The sequence below is a fragment of the Marmota monax genome, unplaced genomic scaffold, assembly GCF_021218885.2.
Source record: "Marmota monax isolate L192 unplaced genomic scaffold, Marmota_monax_Labrador192_F-V1.1 WCK01_AAM20220418_F8-fsc00087, whole genome shotgun sequence".
NCBI lineage: Eukaryota > Metazoa > Chordata > Mammalia > Rodentia > Sciuridae > Marmota > Marmota monax.
In genome coordinates this window covers 6,192,487-6,208,033 of record NW_026693476.1, presented here as the reverse complement: position 1 = coordinate 6,208,033, position 15,547 = coordinate 6,192,487, and the positions used below count along the sequence as shown (strand labels likewise).

General features: G+C 37.4%; 1 protein-coding gene across 2 annotated transcripts in view; it reads left to right on the top strand.

Annotated features, from left to right (window-relative positions):
- The window catches only part of Lrig2 (leucine rich repeats and immunoglobulin like domains 2), a 174,144-nt gene extending 158,823 nt beyond the window's left edge, over window positions 1-15,321 (top strand). For both annotated transcript variants that reach the window (XM_058583604.1, XM_046458220.2), the window contains exons 14-18: window positions 403-684; window positions 2,461-2,910; window positions 3,414-3,563; window positions 4,923-5,210; window positions 9,181-15,321. In XM_058583604.1, the coding sequence (XP_058439587.1) occupies window positions 403-684; window positions 2,461-2,910; window positions 3,414-3,563; window positions 4,923-5,210; window positions 9,181-9,404 (1,394 nt within the window). In that variant the 3' untranslated portion in view covers window positions 9,405-15,321. The remainder of the gene's footprint in view (window positions 1-402; window positions 685-2,460; window positions 2,911-3,413; window positions 3,564-4,922; window positions 5,211-9,180) is intronic.
- Window positions 15,322-15,547: the final 226 nt, after the last annotated feature.

Below are 15,547 nucleotides of genomic sequence, written 5' to 3'. Positions count from 1 at the left end.
AGACCTATTTTTTTTTTTTAAATATGCAGTTTCCTTGACCACTGTGTTGATGTTAGTTTAGGAAGCACCATTTAACTTCATACATATGAGAGTATTATTAAATATCAAGTTCTGAAATATGGAGTTCAGAAATCTTTGTGGCCTTCTGCTTTCCCTAATCCCATCAGGAAAATCACAGGCATGTCAGATATTCTAGAAGAGTTAGTTGTCATTGTGCTCTAAATACTCTGAGTTTCTGAGAGGAAAGATGGCTTCTAAAGTTGTATTGACTGTCAATCCAGAGAGAATGTCTTCTCAAAGAAATGCATCATTTCAACAATTGATATTTTGCCTGTCAGATTGGCGTGTTGTGTATATTTTTCCCTCTCCTGACTTTTTTCTTAATGATCTTTCTTGGAACAGAGATGCCATCTTTTCTGAAAACTCCAATGGATCTGACTATCCGCACTGGTGCCATGGCCAGATTAGAATGTGCTGCAGAGGGGCACCCTGTACCTCAGATTTCCTGGCAGAAAGATGGTGGTACTGACTTTCCTGCGGCTCGAGAAAGACGCATGCACGTCATGCCTGAGGATGATGTCTTCTTCATTGCCAATGTGAAAATAGAAGACATGGGAATCTATAGTTGCATGGCGCAAAATATAGCAGGAGGCCTCTCAGCAAATGCCTCTCTAACAGTTTTAGGTACATTAACTGCTTCAAGTATCCCTACTATTTTGGGAGCTTTTAAGAGCTGATTTTGTTTTGCAAATTATTATTATTTTGCAAAATAATTTTGAGATTTCAGTTGTGATTTTTTACCTTTGTTAGTATTTTGTCACTTTATTTAAGTTATGTCAGCCTAGGATATTAGTGGGTTAGATAACTGAAATCTGGGGCTGGGGATGTGGCTCAAGCGGTAGCGCGCTCGCCTGATATGTGTGCGGCCCGGGTTCGATCCTCAGCACCACATACAAACAAAGATGTTGTGTCCGCCGAAAATTAAAAAATAAATGTTAAAATTCTCTCTCTCTAAAAAAAAAAATAGTTCTTTAAAAAAAAATTTAAAAAAATAAAAAATAAAAAAAAAATAATAAAAAAAAAAGATAACTGAAATCTGGGGAAATGCTGAGGGCAGAATTAGGGTTCTTTATCTCATAAATTGAAAATTCAAATCCCTTAATTTTATGTCTCCCTCTGTAATTTTATGTCTCCCTCTGTAATTTTTCTACTTTGTGTATTTTATTAACTTTTCAGAAAGCTCACATTACAAGTCCTACTGTTTTTCTTAGAAATGTTCTAGCCATTCTCTAATGCTCCACATACTGTTTCACAAAGAACCTAAGATAATTTAATTATTTTCCCCTGTTAATTAAAAAATACAACATATAACCGTTGTATTAACTCATTAGATTTTCTGTTTTCCCCTCTATTGTGCTTCATAATCCTGTATTCTGGCAAAATGTTTTTTCTTCAAATATCTCCCTTACTAGAATTTTTATTTATTTTCTAATGAGTCCTATTCTCAAGTTTAAAGCAAATTCTTCTTTCTAGTTCTGTATTTCCCTAGATGGCAGGGTTTTTTAAAAGAAGTTTGTTAGATTTGTTACTTGTTTAATCAGAAAAATTAGTATTTTAAAATTTTAAGGTTACAGAAAATTTAGGTAAGTCACTCATATTTTAGCATATTCTAAACATTTTTAAAATTTATTTTTATGTAGTTAAGTATTTCTACCTTTTTTTAGTTTAATATTGTATTACAAGGATTACCTTGTCATTAAAAGAAAGTCTTCATAAAGAATCATGTGACTCTAATTATTTTCTTGAAGAGCGATTTTTAGATATGTCCTTATATTTTTAAATTGCAGTTGATTTTGTAATAAACTTCTTTGCATATAACTTTTTTAGTTTTTTGGGAGAGCATGCCCAAAGTAGAAATGTTGAGATGAAATTTAGGTTTTGGAGCTTCTGTTGTTTGTTTGTTGTTGTGCAGGGGAGTCAAACCCAGGACCTCGTACATACTAGACAAGGGCTCTACCACTGAGCTGTACCCCAGCCTCAATTTAAGTTTTTTTTTTTTTTTTTTTTGGGGGGGGGGTCTGAAACATATTCTAAGATAGAATTATAATAGAATTATTATATTAGAAGATTCTTTTTTTATTATTAGTTGTTCAAAACATTACAAAGCCCTTGACATATCATATTTCATACATTTGATTCATACAAGATTAGAATCTTCCCATCAGTCAAATTCAATAGGATTTAGAGAATACAATTGCCTAACTTTTTTTTTTTTTTTTTAAGAGAGAGAATTTTAATATTTATTTTTTTAGTTTTTGGCAGACACAACATCTTTGTTTGTATGTGGTGCTGAGGATCGAACCCGGGCCGCACGCATGCCAGGCGAGCGCGCTACTGCTTGAGCCACATCCCCAGCCCCAACAATTGCCTAACTTGATATTTTAAATGTTTCCCTTTTAGAGACACCCTCATTTATTAGACCTCTGGAAGACAAGACAGTAACCCGAGGTGAAACGGCTGTATTACAGTGCATAGCTGGAGGAAGTCCTGCTCCACGCCTCAATTGGACTAAAGATGATGGACCACTGCTGGTGACAGAGAGACACTTCTTTGCTGCTGCCAACCAGCTTCTCATCATTGTAGATGCTGGACTAGAAGATGCCGGGAAATATACCTGTATCATGTCTAATACCCTTGGGACAGAACGTGGCCATATTTACCTAAATGTCATTTCATCCCCCAATTGTGACTCTTCTCAGAGTAGCATTGGGCATGAAGATGATGGCTGGACTACAGTTGGCATTGTCATCATTGTTGTGGTCTGCTGTGTTGTGGGCACCTCTTTAATCTGGGTCATTGTTATTTACCATATGAGAAGGAAAAATGAAGACTATAGTATCACAAACACAGGTGAGTGGTACCCAGATGATACCTGTGACTTAATACTTGAGTCAAGAATGTAGTGCAGGGCTGGAGTTGTGGCTCAGTGGTAGAGCGTTGGCCTTGCAAGCATGAAGCACTGGGTTTGATCCTCAGCACCACATAAAAATAAATAAATAAAATGAAGATTGTGTCTATCTACAACTAAAAAAAAAAAAATTATAAAAAAAGAATGTAGAGTAGGATTTATTATTAAGTACAAAAACTTAGGAGCCTATGATACATTATACCTAATACAGGCATAAGGAAGTTTTTCTGTTAAAATTTCCAGTTTCCTTGATATAACAACCTATTTGAGGAATTAGTTCTATCATAGTTTTTCTGAAGGGGAACAGTGGTGCCCTTTTTTCCCCACCCCTGGCCAGCTGTATCAGAGTAGAGCACATTGAGAAAATAGCCTTCAGAGTGTTGGCTTTAACTGTGTAACTTTATGTGAAAGTTACAGATGTCTTTTTTTTTTTTTTTTTAAACAGAGGAGCTCAATTTGCCTGCAGACATTCCTAGTTACTTGTCTTCCCAAGGAACACTGTCTGAGCCACAGGAAGGATACAGCAACTCTGAGGCAGGCAGTCACCAGCAGCTCATGCCTCCTGCCAGTGGATATATACACAAAGGCACTGATGGTAAGGATTTATGTTTATGCTTACCAACTTCAGCCTGTCCTGTCATTCATTTTTCAGTGTTCAATTTTCCCATTAACCTGAAGTAATATTTTATTTTTTACCTTTTGGTACCAGGGATTTAACCCAGGGCACTTTGCCACTGAGTTACAGCCCCAGTCCTTTTTTATTTTTTACTTCAAGATATGGCCTCACTAAATTCTCAGGTTGGCTTCAAACTTGTGATCCTCCTGCCTTAGCCTCCCAAGTCCCTGGGATTACAGGTTCATACCACACCTGGCTCTGAGCAATATTTTAAAGTGAAAATATTTAGCTTCATGCAAAATAGGATAAAAGTTGACCAGAGTCTTAATAAAAGACTTTTCAGGGAGGAGCATTCCTCAGATCACATCCAAGGGAAGTTAGTGTCTCCTGCTAACATGTAGATAATCAGTAAAGTTTAAAGTGCAATAGTGTTCAAAGCTAGCCTCAGCAAGGATGAGGTGCTAAGCACCTCAGTGAGACCCCGTTTCTAAATAAAATACAAAATAGGGCTGGGGATGTGGCTGGTACAAAAAAATAAATAAATAAAGTACAACAGTGGTTCTCATTCATCATATAATGAAGAACATCAGAGAGAGATAAACATATCCTAATTAAATGGACCTGACTTCTCAATCCTACTTCTCACCCCTACTTCTCAGGACTCTTGTTTCCATAGGGAGTGCCAAAACATGGGGAGATGAATGAAGGAATAGAAAGACTGGATTTGATTCCGAGTTCTTCCTGTTTCTAGCTCTATGACTATGAACGTATTACTTTAGATCTGCTCTTTACTTTATTAAACTTTTACTTCTATCACCACATGCTTGTCAGGCAGGACTTAGACTAGGGATAATTTTAGCAGTTAGTATTGCTAACCTCTTGACTTTTAAAAGTAACATGGTCTCTCATGAAGTAAAGTCATCCTAAACTCCTTGTTGTCTGCTTTAATTTGCTTAGGCTAAGCATGTATCTTGGCACAGTGCAAGCCCTGTCTTGGATCCCTTTGAACTTGACTTATCCGGGCTGGGCAGAGATGGTTTAACATAATATTCAAGAGTGTGGGCTCTAAAGCCAGAGTGCCTGGGTTTTTCACTCTGGCAACATTACTTCTGTCAAGTTACCTTCTTCCTTTCATGTTCTATAGTTACCTTATCTATAAAGTGGGGATGATGATAGTACCTACCATATGAGGATATTGTGAAGATTAAATGAGTCCATTCACAGATCTTGAAACTTCATCTTATTTATAAGGTTTAAGAGTTCAAGGATGGAAATTGGTGATGCAAACTAATTCCTTAACAGAAAAATGGTTTGGATTCTGTCCCATGTTGTCATTAGGTGGCACTGGTACCCGGGTGATCTGCTCAGATTGTTACGACAATGCCAACATATACTCAAGGACCCGTGAATACTGTCCATACACCTATATTGCTGAGGAGGATGTTCTAGATCAGACACTATCCAGCCTCATGGTCCAGATGCCCAAGGAGACATTTTTGTCACATCCTCCCCAAGATGCCACTGTCTTGGAGAGCCTGATATCAGCAGACAGAGAGCTGTCTGCCTTTCCTACTAACAATGATAGAAAAAGTGAGAAGAAACTTCCCTGCACACAGATGAGCAATGGTAAGGGTGTCTTTTTTGTTATTTTGCTTTCACTTACCTCATGGATTTTTCCTTCTATCATATAGGTAGCACTCATTTGACAGGAAGCAAACAAATTGTTACACTGGAATAAGTGGCCATTGTTAACTGGTGTATATTAGAGCCAGAAGTTTTTACATATTGGGTTTCAAAGTCTTTATCTGGAGGACGAAAACAGCTTTTGTGGGGTACCAAGATTGTATTACAGAAAATCCAAAGGCCACATAGAAAGAAGCTTTAGAGAAGTTTCATATGGGTATTAGTAATTTGTTCTTCCATTTTATTTAAATAATGGAAATTTGAAATGCTTAGAATATAATATGGGCAAAATTATTTTGTACTGAGAAAACTTTAAAATGTTTTGTTTGGTTGCTATTCTATCAGGCAAATATTTTATTTCAGCATCACTTGGCAGATGTTTTCTTTCTCCTATGAGGTATGATCAGCACCATAATTGGGAAGACAGTTTTAGAATAGGTTCTTTTGTCCTCATGACCCAGGAAAAGAAATACTATTCTGTGTAGATCAGGTCTTTGATAACAGCTTGGTCAGTAAAACACAGCTCTTTCTAGACTATGAAAGGTACTCCTGAGCATATCTTCCTGACCATTTGGCTTTTTATCCCCTGTCATCTCCTGTTAATCTGAGGTGGAAGAGCACTGGAAATGGGGCAGGAGGTAAGAAATATAGGATTAGAAAGGAGGGTAAATTATGTAGTAGATAGTAGTATTTTTCAGGGATGGTTCTGGCAAGAGTAGCAATCTAAGATGAGACTTAAGATGCACTCTTCAGTTCTTTTTTTTTTTTTTTTCTATTCTCCTGTTTCCTTTTTTAAAATTTGTTTTAATTAGTTACACATGACAGTACAATGATCTTGACATATCATACATTTGAATTAGATGGGCAGATGGGATGTAATTTCTCATTTTTCTGAGTGTACAGGTTGCAGAGTTACATTGGTCATGCAGTCACGTATATACCCACAACAATACTAGTGTCTATTTTATTCTGCTGTCCTTCCATTCCCCCCTTCCCTTCCCCTCCCCTCCCCTCCCATCACTTCTCTCTACCTAATCTAATGTGACCACTTCTTTTTTTTTCCCCCTCACATCGTCATACCTGTATTCTGTATAACGAAGGGGTCTCCTTCCCTCTTCTATGCAATTCCCATTCTCCCTCCCTCTCCCTCCCACCTCTCTTCCCTATCTAAAGGTAATTTTCTTCTCATGCTCTTCTTCCCTACCCCATTTTGAGTCACCCCCCTTATATTAGAGAAGACATTCGGCATTTGTTTTTTAGGGATTGACTAACTTCACTTAGCATAATCTGCTCTAATGCCATCCATTTCCCTGCAAATGCCATGATCTTGTTATTTTTTAGTGCTGAGTAATATTCCATTGTGTATAAATGCCACATTTTTTTTTTTTATCCATTCATCCATTGAAGGGCATCTAGGTTGGCTCCACAGTCTAGCTATTGTGCACTCTTTAGTTCTTAAGAGACCAATTCTAAAGCTTGCTCAAGAGGGTAGAGGGCAGATAAAAGTACCGCTATTGAAGTTAGTCTTCTATGTTTACATTCAGTGTCCAGGAAAGAAATGCACCAACACTAAATCAATTTTTCCTTCTCTTAGAAGAGTCGCATTAAGGGGCTGGAGTTGTGACTCAGCGGTAGAGCACTCGCCTAGCATGTGCAAGGCCCTGAGTTCACTCCTCAGTACTGTATAAAAAATAAATAAATAAATAAAGGTCTTGTGTCCAACTACAACTAAAAAATAAATATATATATATTTTTAAAAAGTCACATTTTTTAAGTGACTCTTTTTAATGGTTCAAAGCTGGATGTAGTGACACATGCCTGTAATCCCAGTGGCTCAGGAGGCTGAGGTAGGAGGATTGAGAGTTCAAAACCAGCCTCAGCAATATAGCAAGGCCCTAAGCAACTCAGTGAGACCCTATCGCTAAATAAAATATAAAGGGCTGTGGATGTGGCTCAGTGGTTAAGTATCCCTGAGTTCAATTCTCGGTACCAAAAAAAAAAAAAGATTTAAGGAGAACCAAAGCTGCAGCACATCTTTTTTTTTTTTTTTTTTTTTTTTTAGCTTTCTGCATGCCTGAATTTTGATTCTGTTCTGTGAGAAGGAAATAAGCAAATGAGAGTGCATTGGTGCATTGTCCATTCTTTATCTAGGGTACTATAGATTTTTGCTACCCAAAGTGTGGGCTAGGACTGTCAGCATGAGCATTACCTCAGAGCTTGTTAGAAAGGCAGTCATGGCTGGGTTGTGGTGGTATACATGTGTAATCTCAGCTGCTTTGGAGCTGGAGCAAGAGATCACAAGTTTGAGGCAGCAACTTAGAGACAATCAGCAACTTAGGAAGACTCTGTCTCAAAAGATAAAAAGGACTGGGCATGTAGTTCAGTGATAAAATGCCCATATATTCAACAAGATCCCCAGGTTATTTCTGTGCATATTAAAGCTTGAAAAACTTGCTTTAGCTTACTTTTCACATGGATTTTTATTTGTGGGTTTTGGTTCCCAGAATGTTAGGTTAGCTTTTCCCAAAATGCACCAGGTGAAGTTAATGTAATGAAGTTAATGTTTAATGTAGTGTTTAGGAAAATAGTTCACTACTATAATAAAAATGAGAGAAATGCAGATTTTTTTGAAACCAGAGTATAGATAATGTCATTTAATATAGTTGCTTTTGGTTATTATTTGTTGCTTGTATTTGTTTGGTTCTTACATTCTAGAAGTTAGAAGACAATGATTTTTTTTAATGATGTTTGTTTATTTTTTTAGATGTAGATGGACTCAATATCTCTGTAATTTTTATATGGTGCTAATGTTTGAACCCAGTGCCTCACGTGTGTGGGGCAAGTGCTTTACCACTGAGCTAAAACCCCAGTACAGTGATTGTTTGTTTTTTAAAACAAAAACATTTAAAGATGTAACAGCAGCACAAAATCAGCAGTTATTACTCATGTATCATGAAACTTTCATTATAATAAGGATACCATTGTCTTCTTAGTTATTTTCCATGTATGTATAGTATTTAATTTTTGATGTAGCAGAACCACTAAAATAATAGCTGAATGAGCATAAGACAGCATAGTTTCAGAAATTAATTGGTTAAATTCATTGAATATAAGGATCTAATAGCCACAGTTCCAATTTTTTTTTTTTAATTTTGTAAGTATTTTATTTGTCACTGAAGAAAAAACATAGCTGCAAGTTCTGTATTGGCTTCAGTTAGACCAAATAGTTAATCTTTAACAGCCATTACACTACAAAAATTGAAGTCAACACAGTCATTATTAAAAATTACTTGTTGAGGGCTGGGGATGTGGCTCAAGCGGTAGCGGGCTCGCCTGGCATGCGTGTGGCCCGGGTTCGATCCTCAGCAGCACATACAAACAAAGATGTTGGGTCCACCGAAAACTAAAAAAAAAATAATAATAATAAACATTAAAAAAAAATTCTCTCTCTCTCACTCACTCTGTCTTTAAAAAAAATTACTTGTTGAAAGAATCTATTCTGAAGAGAATGAAAATTAGGAAAAAAAAATTTAAACAATTCCTCCAAATCACACATTTATAAATATTATCATATTTAAAATGCTTGAAAGGCATGGAGTCTCCATTAATGGAAAAGCAGTTTGCTATTGGCAACAGAACAAAAAACAGTGATAGTTTATAAAATTCAAGAGCTGTATTGTTTTGGGTTTGCACTTGAACAGTATTGTCATTACTACTGTATTCAATGTTTGTATGGTTATGTTTTTTTAATTGTGGCTAAGAATATGGCAAATACACATTTGTTCTCCATGTTCTTATTCAGGAATACTGGGCATCTTTATGTCTTTGGGGTTTTGGTTAAAAGGACATTAAGTTTTAGAAAATTAATTTTGAATTCTAGTCACCACTGATAATTCTTGTCTTTCATTCTCAGAAACATTGCAACGGCCTCTGTGGAACATAAACAGAGAATTAGGCCTGTCTCATCCGCCCTTTTCCCAACAACCAGTCCTTGAGTCACCACAACTTCATCGAAATGAAGGCCTGGCAGAGAGAGATCCAGACTCTTCTTCCCCCATGCCCTGCCACAGGTTACATGACCATGCTTTTGAATTTAGTAGGACTCGGAACATTCAAGATGGTAGTGAGGGTACATGAAACCCACTCTAGGATAAAATCTGGGCAGAGACAAAAGTGAACTAATTTGTACTTACTACCTCAGAGTTCAGAAGAAACCCCAAAGTCAGCATTTGCTTTACTCTTTGTTCATGGTTACATCTGACCACACCAAGGTAGGACAGGCATTTGGGTTTATGCCTGATGAAGGAAGGGTAACAGCTGACAGAAATGGGTATATCAAATCAAAATTATGCAGCACTGGCAGAGGAAAATACAAGACAAATGTGCTTCCTGATGGTTCCATGGAGATATGCCGAGGTGTGCTTTGCCTATCAGGAAGGTCTGATTGCTGCTTAACCTGCTGGAATTATCTTAATTCTCAGAACAACCCTGAGAAAACATTACTGCTTTGATGTTCTACTCTACCTTCCAAGAGCAAAAATAACTTTGGAGCCCTCTGGGAAGTGTGCCTGGGGTTCTTCAGTGGTTTTAAGCAGGTAGTTGAGCCTGGGGCTTTGATATTCAAGGTCTTCAGCAAGAATCCCAGTTTGACCAGCTGGTATTAGGTCAAAAGTTTTTGTATTCTTGAGGTTTTTTTTTTTTTTTTTGGTCCCTATTGCCCAGGGAACTCATTGTAAATATGTGTGTATTTATAAATAATTTTTCTATTCATTGACCATGTGTGTTGGTTGTAATGTAAATATTTTTGATATGCCAGAATTATATATAATGTGTCTCTAGTTATTATATTGACAGCAGCTTCTCAGATCAAAGATTTTGTATAACTTAGATCTAAAAACTGTCTAAAGTTCTAAAAACTTATTTGTTAAGTATATGTATAGAGGCAGGGTACTTGGTGATTATGCACATATAACACAGTCTTGGTGAAATTAACTGCTTCACGACAGACGGTTCATACATTTAATCATTTGCCATCTATTTACAAGCACCAGGTGACATTCCCTTTCTAGCATTAAAAGCCAGGCTGTTTCAGAGCCTGGCTGTCTCATCACAACCTTATAAACAGAAGAAGACTTGTTTGGGGACTATCTTTTTTCAGCAAAATACTTCATTGACAGGGAAACCAAAGATTGCTTCTTCCTGTGTTTGTATTGTTTTTAGGAAGAGCATACAGAAGATGTTCCTATACTATAAAGCTTTAGAGTGGTCCTTGTTTTTTTTACAAGTGATTATTTAAGCCAAAAAGTTTTTTTTTCTTCAAATTTCATAGCAAAAAGCTTTATGTGAAGGAAGAACTTAACAGTCTAATGAAATATAGTGGATTAAAGTTCTTTCTTTGTGCTGTCAGATTTCTTTATACACTGTTTGATTCTCTATTCTAATATTCTTAACTATATAATTTTAACCTCTTAAAAATATCTAAGTCATGCATATCCAGGGTTCTAAACTCACATCCTTTCTCAGCTTTTTGTCATAAAGTTTAGCTGAATTTTCTACTTGGTTTTAATCAGTTTTTCTCCTGTGGGCAGCAGCACTTCTTTACCTCTTGCACCTGTTACCTTTTTCCTCTTGCACCTGTCAGAGTCTGTTCATTTTCACTTTGAACTTAAATAAGACAGTTTTTCTAAACTTTTTCAGTCTGCATCTCTCTTCTTAGGAGGTTGTGGTATTGGTTGTACTGGACTGACAGGAATTAAGAAACCTGGTTCACTTCTGACTCTGCTCTTTACTAGCTGGGTAATCAAGCGTGAGTCCTTGGACTTTCCTAGGCTCAATTTCCTCATTTATGAAACGAGGCATTTTATTTTACTAGATGCTCTTTCCAGCCCTTTCTAGCTCTTTTAGGAGCTGAAGAGGATTATGCCACTTTAATAAAAAGCTGCTTTTGTGAAGTATTTTGTTAGAGTTGAACAAGAATGATACTGCTTGCTCTAACTTGATCCATATTTATTTCCTCTATAGTAGGAATAATGGTGTAAGAAATACTCATGAGGAGCCAGGCATGGTGACACACACCTGTAATCCCAGTGACTCAGGAGGCTGAGGCAGAAAGATTCCAAATTCAAAGCCAGCCTCTGTAACTTAGTGAGACACTATCTCAAAATAAAAAATTAGAAAAGGGTTGGGGATGGGGCTCAGTGGTTGAGTCCCCCTGGGTTCAGTCCCTGGCACCATAAACAGACAGACAAATACTTGTGAGGAAAAATATTCTTTTTTAAAAATTTTGTTTTGATTGAACCCAGGAGCACTTAGCCACTGAGTCACATCCCTAGGCCTTTTTTGCATTGTATTTAGAGAAAGGGTCTCAACTGAGTTGCTTAGTGCCTCACCAAGTTGCTGGGGGCTGACTTTGAGCTCTGATCCTCCTGCCTCAGCCTCCTGAGCTGCTGGGATTACAGGCATGCACCATCTGCCTGGCAAAATATTCTACTTCTAAACAGTTATCATCAGTAACCTTAAATAATTTTGTCTCAGTTGAAAAATCAACCTTTGCTTTCTAGAGCAGCAGATCTGAATGCTAGAATTACAGCACAGCAGAGTATCAAGATCATCTGAGAGGTGGGCCACAATTAATTTGTAACTAGTTTGTGCCTTGCTTCCCTTTCTAATGTACTCAAAGTTATCGTACTCTAACTCAAAGAGAGATTTTCCTGAGTGGTAAATGTGGAGTTAGGCTGGGTTGCCAGAGTTTGTGCCCACGAATATTAGCTATTATATGTGGAGAGGGCAGAAAACAGGTGTGAGTCACTGCTCTAGAGACTGTAGTGTGTGAATCACTGCTCTCTCCATCCAGGTGTGCTCCCTCCATGCTGCTCATGCTGACAGTGGTGTCAAAGTCTGGTGCCCTGAGGAGCCAGGTTATCCTTCCTTATATCAGCTCAAATGGTTGAAACCTCCACCCACATATTCCAAGCTTGCCTGAATAACTAGTCAGGAATCTGTCTAAATACAAAGAGCCTACCTTGGGTCTTAAAATAATAACTACAACATCTAATCCTAGGAAGAATTTACTTAATTGCTTTTTTCCCCCCTCTCCCTTTCTGGTACAGGATTGAGCCCAGGTCCTTGCACATGTTCTACCACTGAACTATATGTCCAGCCCTTTTAATTATTTTAAGACAAGATCTTGCTAAAGTTGCTTAGGCTTTTTAGAACTTGAGATCCTCCTGCCTCAGCTTCCTCAGTAGCTGGGATTACAGGTGGGCATGTATTTCTAACCACGTAAAACACTGATCAGTGCTTCACCATCTAATGTAAACAGGATTGATGGCTTACCCATGCTTTTTTCTATCAGTACATTGTCCGCTTAATGCTAATTTAATCAGGGATGTTGCAAAGAAAGGCAAACAAATGCTAAGAGAAATCTGTCTCCCTACCCAGTTATCCCTTCATTTTAATAGGGATACATAAATGTTCTTAATTTGTGCCCCTCTTAGGTTTTTTCTTTCTTTTCTTTTTTGGTACTAGGGATTGAACCCAGGGGCGCTTAACCACTGAGTCACATCCCCAGCCCTCTTTTTAGTATTTTATTTAGAGACAGGGTCTCACTGAATTGCTTAGTACTTCACTAAATTGCTGAGGCTGGCTTTGGGCTCGTGATCCACCTGCCTTAGCCTCCCATGCCACTGGGATTACAGGCATGCACCACCATACTGCAGTTTCATTGAACTTGAAGTCTTACTAACACAGGAACTCTACTTAAGCCATTAACTTTCTGTTTATCGGCATCTTCTAAATACTTTCCTTGTATGCAAGCTACTTTCTAGAATAGGAAATGTCAGGAACCTGGCCCAGTGTACAGTTGCACCTTAAAGTGCCACATCAGAATGCTTTGAGTGTGTATTTTTCTGTAACTTTCGTGTTGCCTGTACTTTGCCCATTAAAGGGTTATAAAAGGAACTTAGGCTGTTAAAGCAGTTTAGACTGTTTCCCATTTTCCTATCTCCCTAAAGGGAGATGTTATAAAAACCTTAACTTAAAGGTTGTCATATGAAATGACAGGACAGGTGTCATCTACATGAAAGTGCACCATATACCTGCTAATAATTCTATATGAGTTAACTCTCTAAACAATCACATTTGTCTGACAAGTGGAACAGTCAGCCTTTTGGGGGAAAGGTACATTGAGAGTCTAATAATCTTTTAATAGTGTTATATTTCTGTTTGAGATGGAATATGGGCATGATGACTTTTAAGTTCTCTTTATTGCTATTGGAACTTTCCATGCAATCTGACAGTCTTAGAATTTTACCCTTCAAAATCTTTTGTGTTTAGTTGAGAGTACTTCAGTTTTTGTTTTGTTTTGATGGCACTGGAGATCGAACCCAGGGTCTTTTATGTGCTAGGCAAACATTTTACCACTGAGCCACATTCCCAGCTCAGAATTTTTTTAAACTAAAGAACTTTGGGACCATGAGTAACAAAAAGGATGTGACCCATGATCATGACTGAAAATGTAAAATTATGGGCTTGTTCTAAAGAGAACTAATGCAAGCAGCATTACTATGGTGAAAAATTCAAAGCTTGTGTTGCATTATAACTCTCCTTTTTGCTCTTTGATTAATTTTTCTTCTTTTTTTTTTTGGTGTCAGATATATTAGGATATATAAAGATAATGATTGGATAAAAAATTCTGAACTTGACTAAATATGAAAAGATATATTCCAAAATAGAGAATGGATAAGAGACATAAGAAGGTTTTATATATGTGTACATGTATGTATATGTATGTTTTATATACATATATAAAAATTTATATATGTGCACATTCAAGTGTTTATGTCATAAATAGAAATGAGAGAACTTGGTTTTTTTCTTATCTATTCCCAGTTGGAATGGTGTTGGAATTATAGTGTTCAGTTTTATATTCAATATTTTACCTGGTGTGGCCTTTTTTCATAATTATAATACCACAGAAATGCCAAGGGGGTAATAGATCAACAGAGGTAAGTTTGCTGTTGGGTTTTTTTTCTCCCCTGGGTCTGGGTTTTGAATCTGTACATGCTCTGCCCCTGAGCTGTGCCCTGAGCCCCGAGCCCCAAATGTGCTATCATTTTATGTGACAGCTTTCATTTTTAAATTTGCTCATTAATACAGATTATAGAGGTAATTGTGAAAACAGCTGGACCTTAGAAGGTTGAGCTTTCTTTCTTGGCAAGTAACTTTTTCTGTTAAATGATCTTTCTCATTTCAGCTCAGCAGGGGCTTTTCTTTCCTACCTCTTCTACCTTTAACTTTTCGTTTGAGGTTAACTGATATTTATTTAGATTGTACTCCAGTTAATTTATTTCCTCCCTCCTTCCCTTCTTTCCCCAAGTTCTGTATTAAGAGATGTGTTACAAATTGCACTTAAAACACTTGAAACCCCAAGAATCACCTGGAGGGCTTGTAAGTAGTAAGGTGGTGTGTTTGTGTTTTCTGGTGTTGGGGATCAAATCTGGGGCTTTGTATATTTTAGGCAAGTGCCCTACCATTGAGCTACATGTCCAGTCTCCAGGGGTGTGTGTTTTAAGAGTTAAGATTCAAGCCCCCTCTTTCAAGGTTGTGTGCTGTTTCTTATCAGTCCTAATAATCCGCAAAGGGTGTGGGTAGGTGAAGAAACAGCTTGACTTGTTTGTGCCTATTTTCAAATGTAAGAAGTAAAGTGGTCTTATGCCAATTATAACTGTTTTGGAAGAGAAATTGATCAGCAGGTGGTTAAGTGCTCTTGAAATATCTCTTGGCTATTTAATGTGGCCTCTTGATCCATAGAGACTTAATTCTACCCTATACTTTCCCCTGTTCTCTTTTTCCCTTATTAGAGGATGTCAGTCTGAGCAGCCCTGGTATTAGATGTACCTAAAGAAAAGTAAGTGTAAGCCAACTTGTTGTTCGGTGTGGTTCTTTCCTGATATTTATATTTTCTCACACATAAGAATGTATATTTTATAGAGCATGTGTTTTGTCTACTTGTTTGTCTACTGTAATATGTCTTCAATAAAGCTAAAATACATTACGGTCTTTTTGTCTTCACTTGCCTAAAGTACAGGAGTGAAATGGTTCATTTCTGATTTTGTGTCCTTTTGAGTGAGCCTTCAGATAGCTGAATGAGTTGGAACAGGAAGAGTTGCTCTTCTTGGTTCTTGCCAACTCACACACTGCTGTGAGCCTGCCACTACCTGCCAGCTGTGCAGGACAGGAACTGTCTTCTGCTTCTTCCCTCGGAGTGTCTACATTGGTGC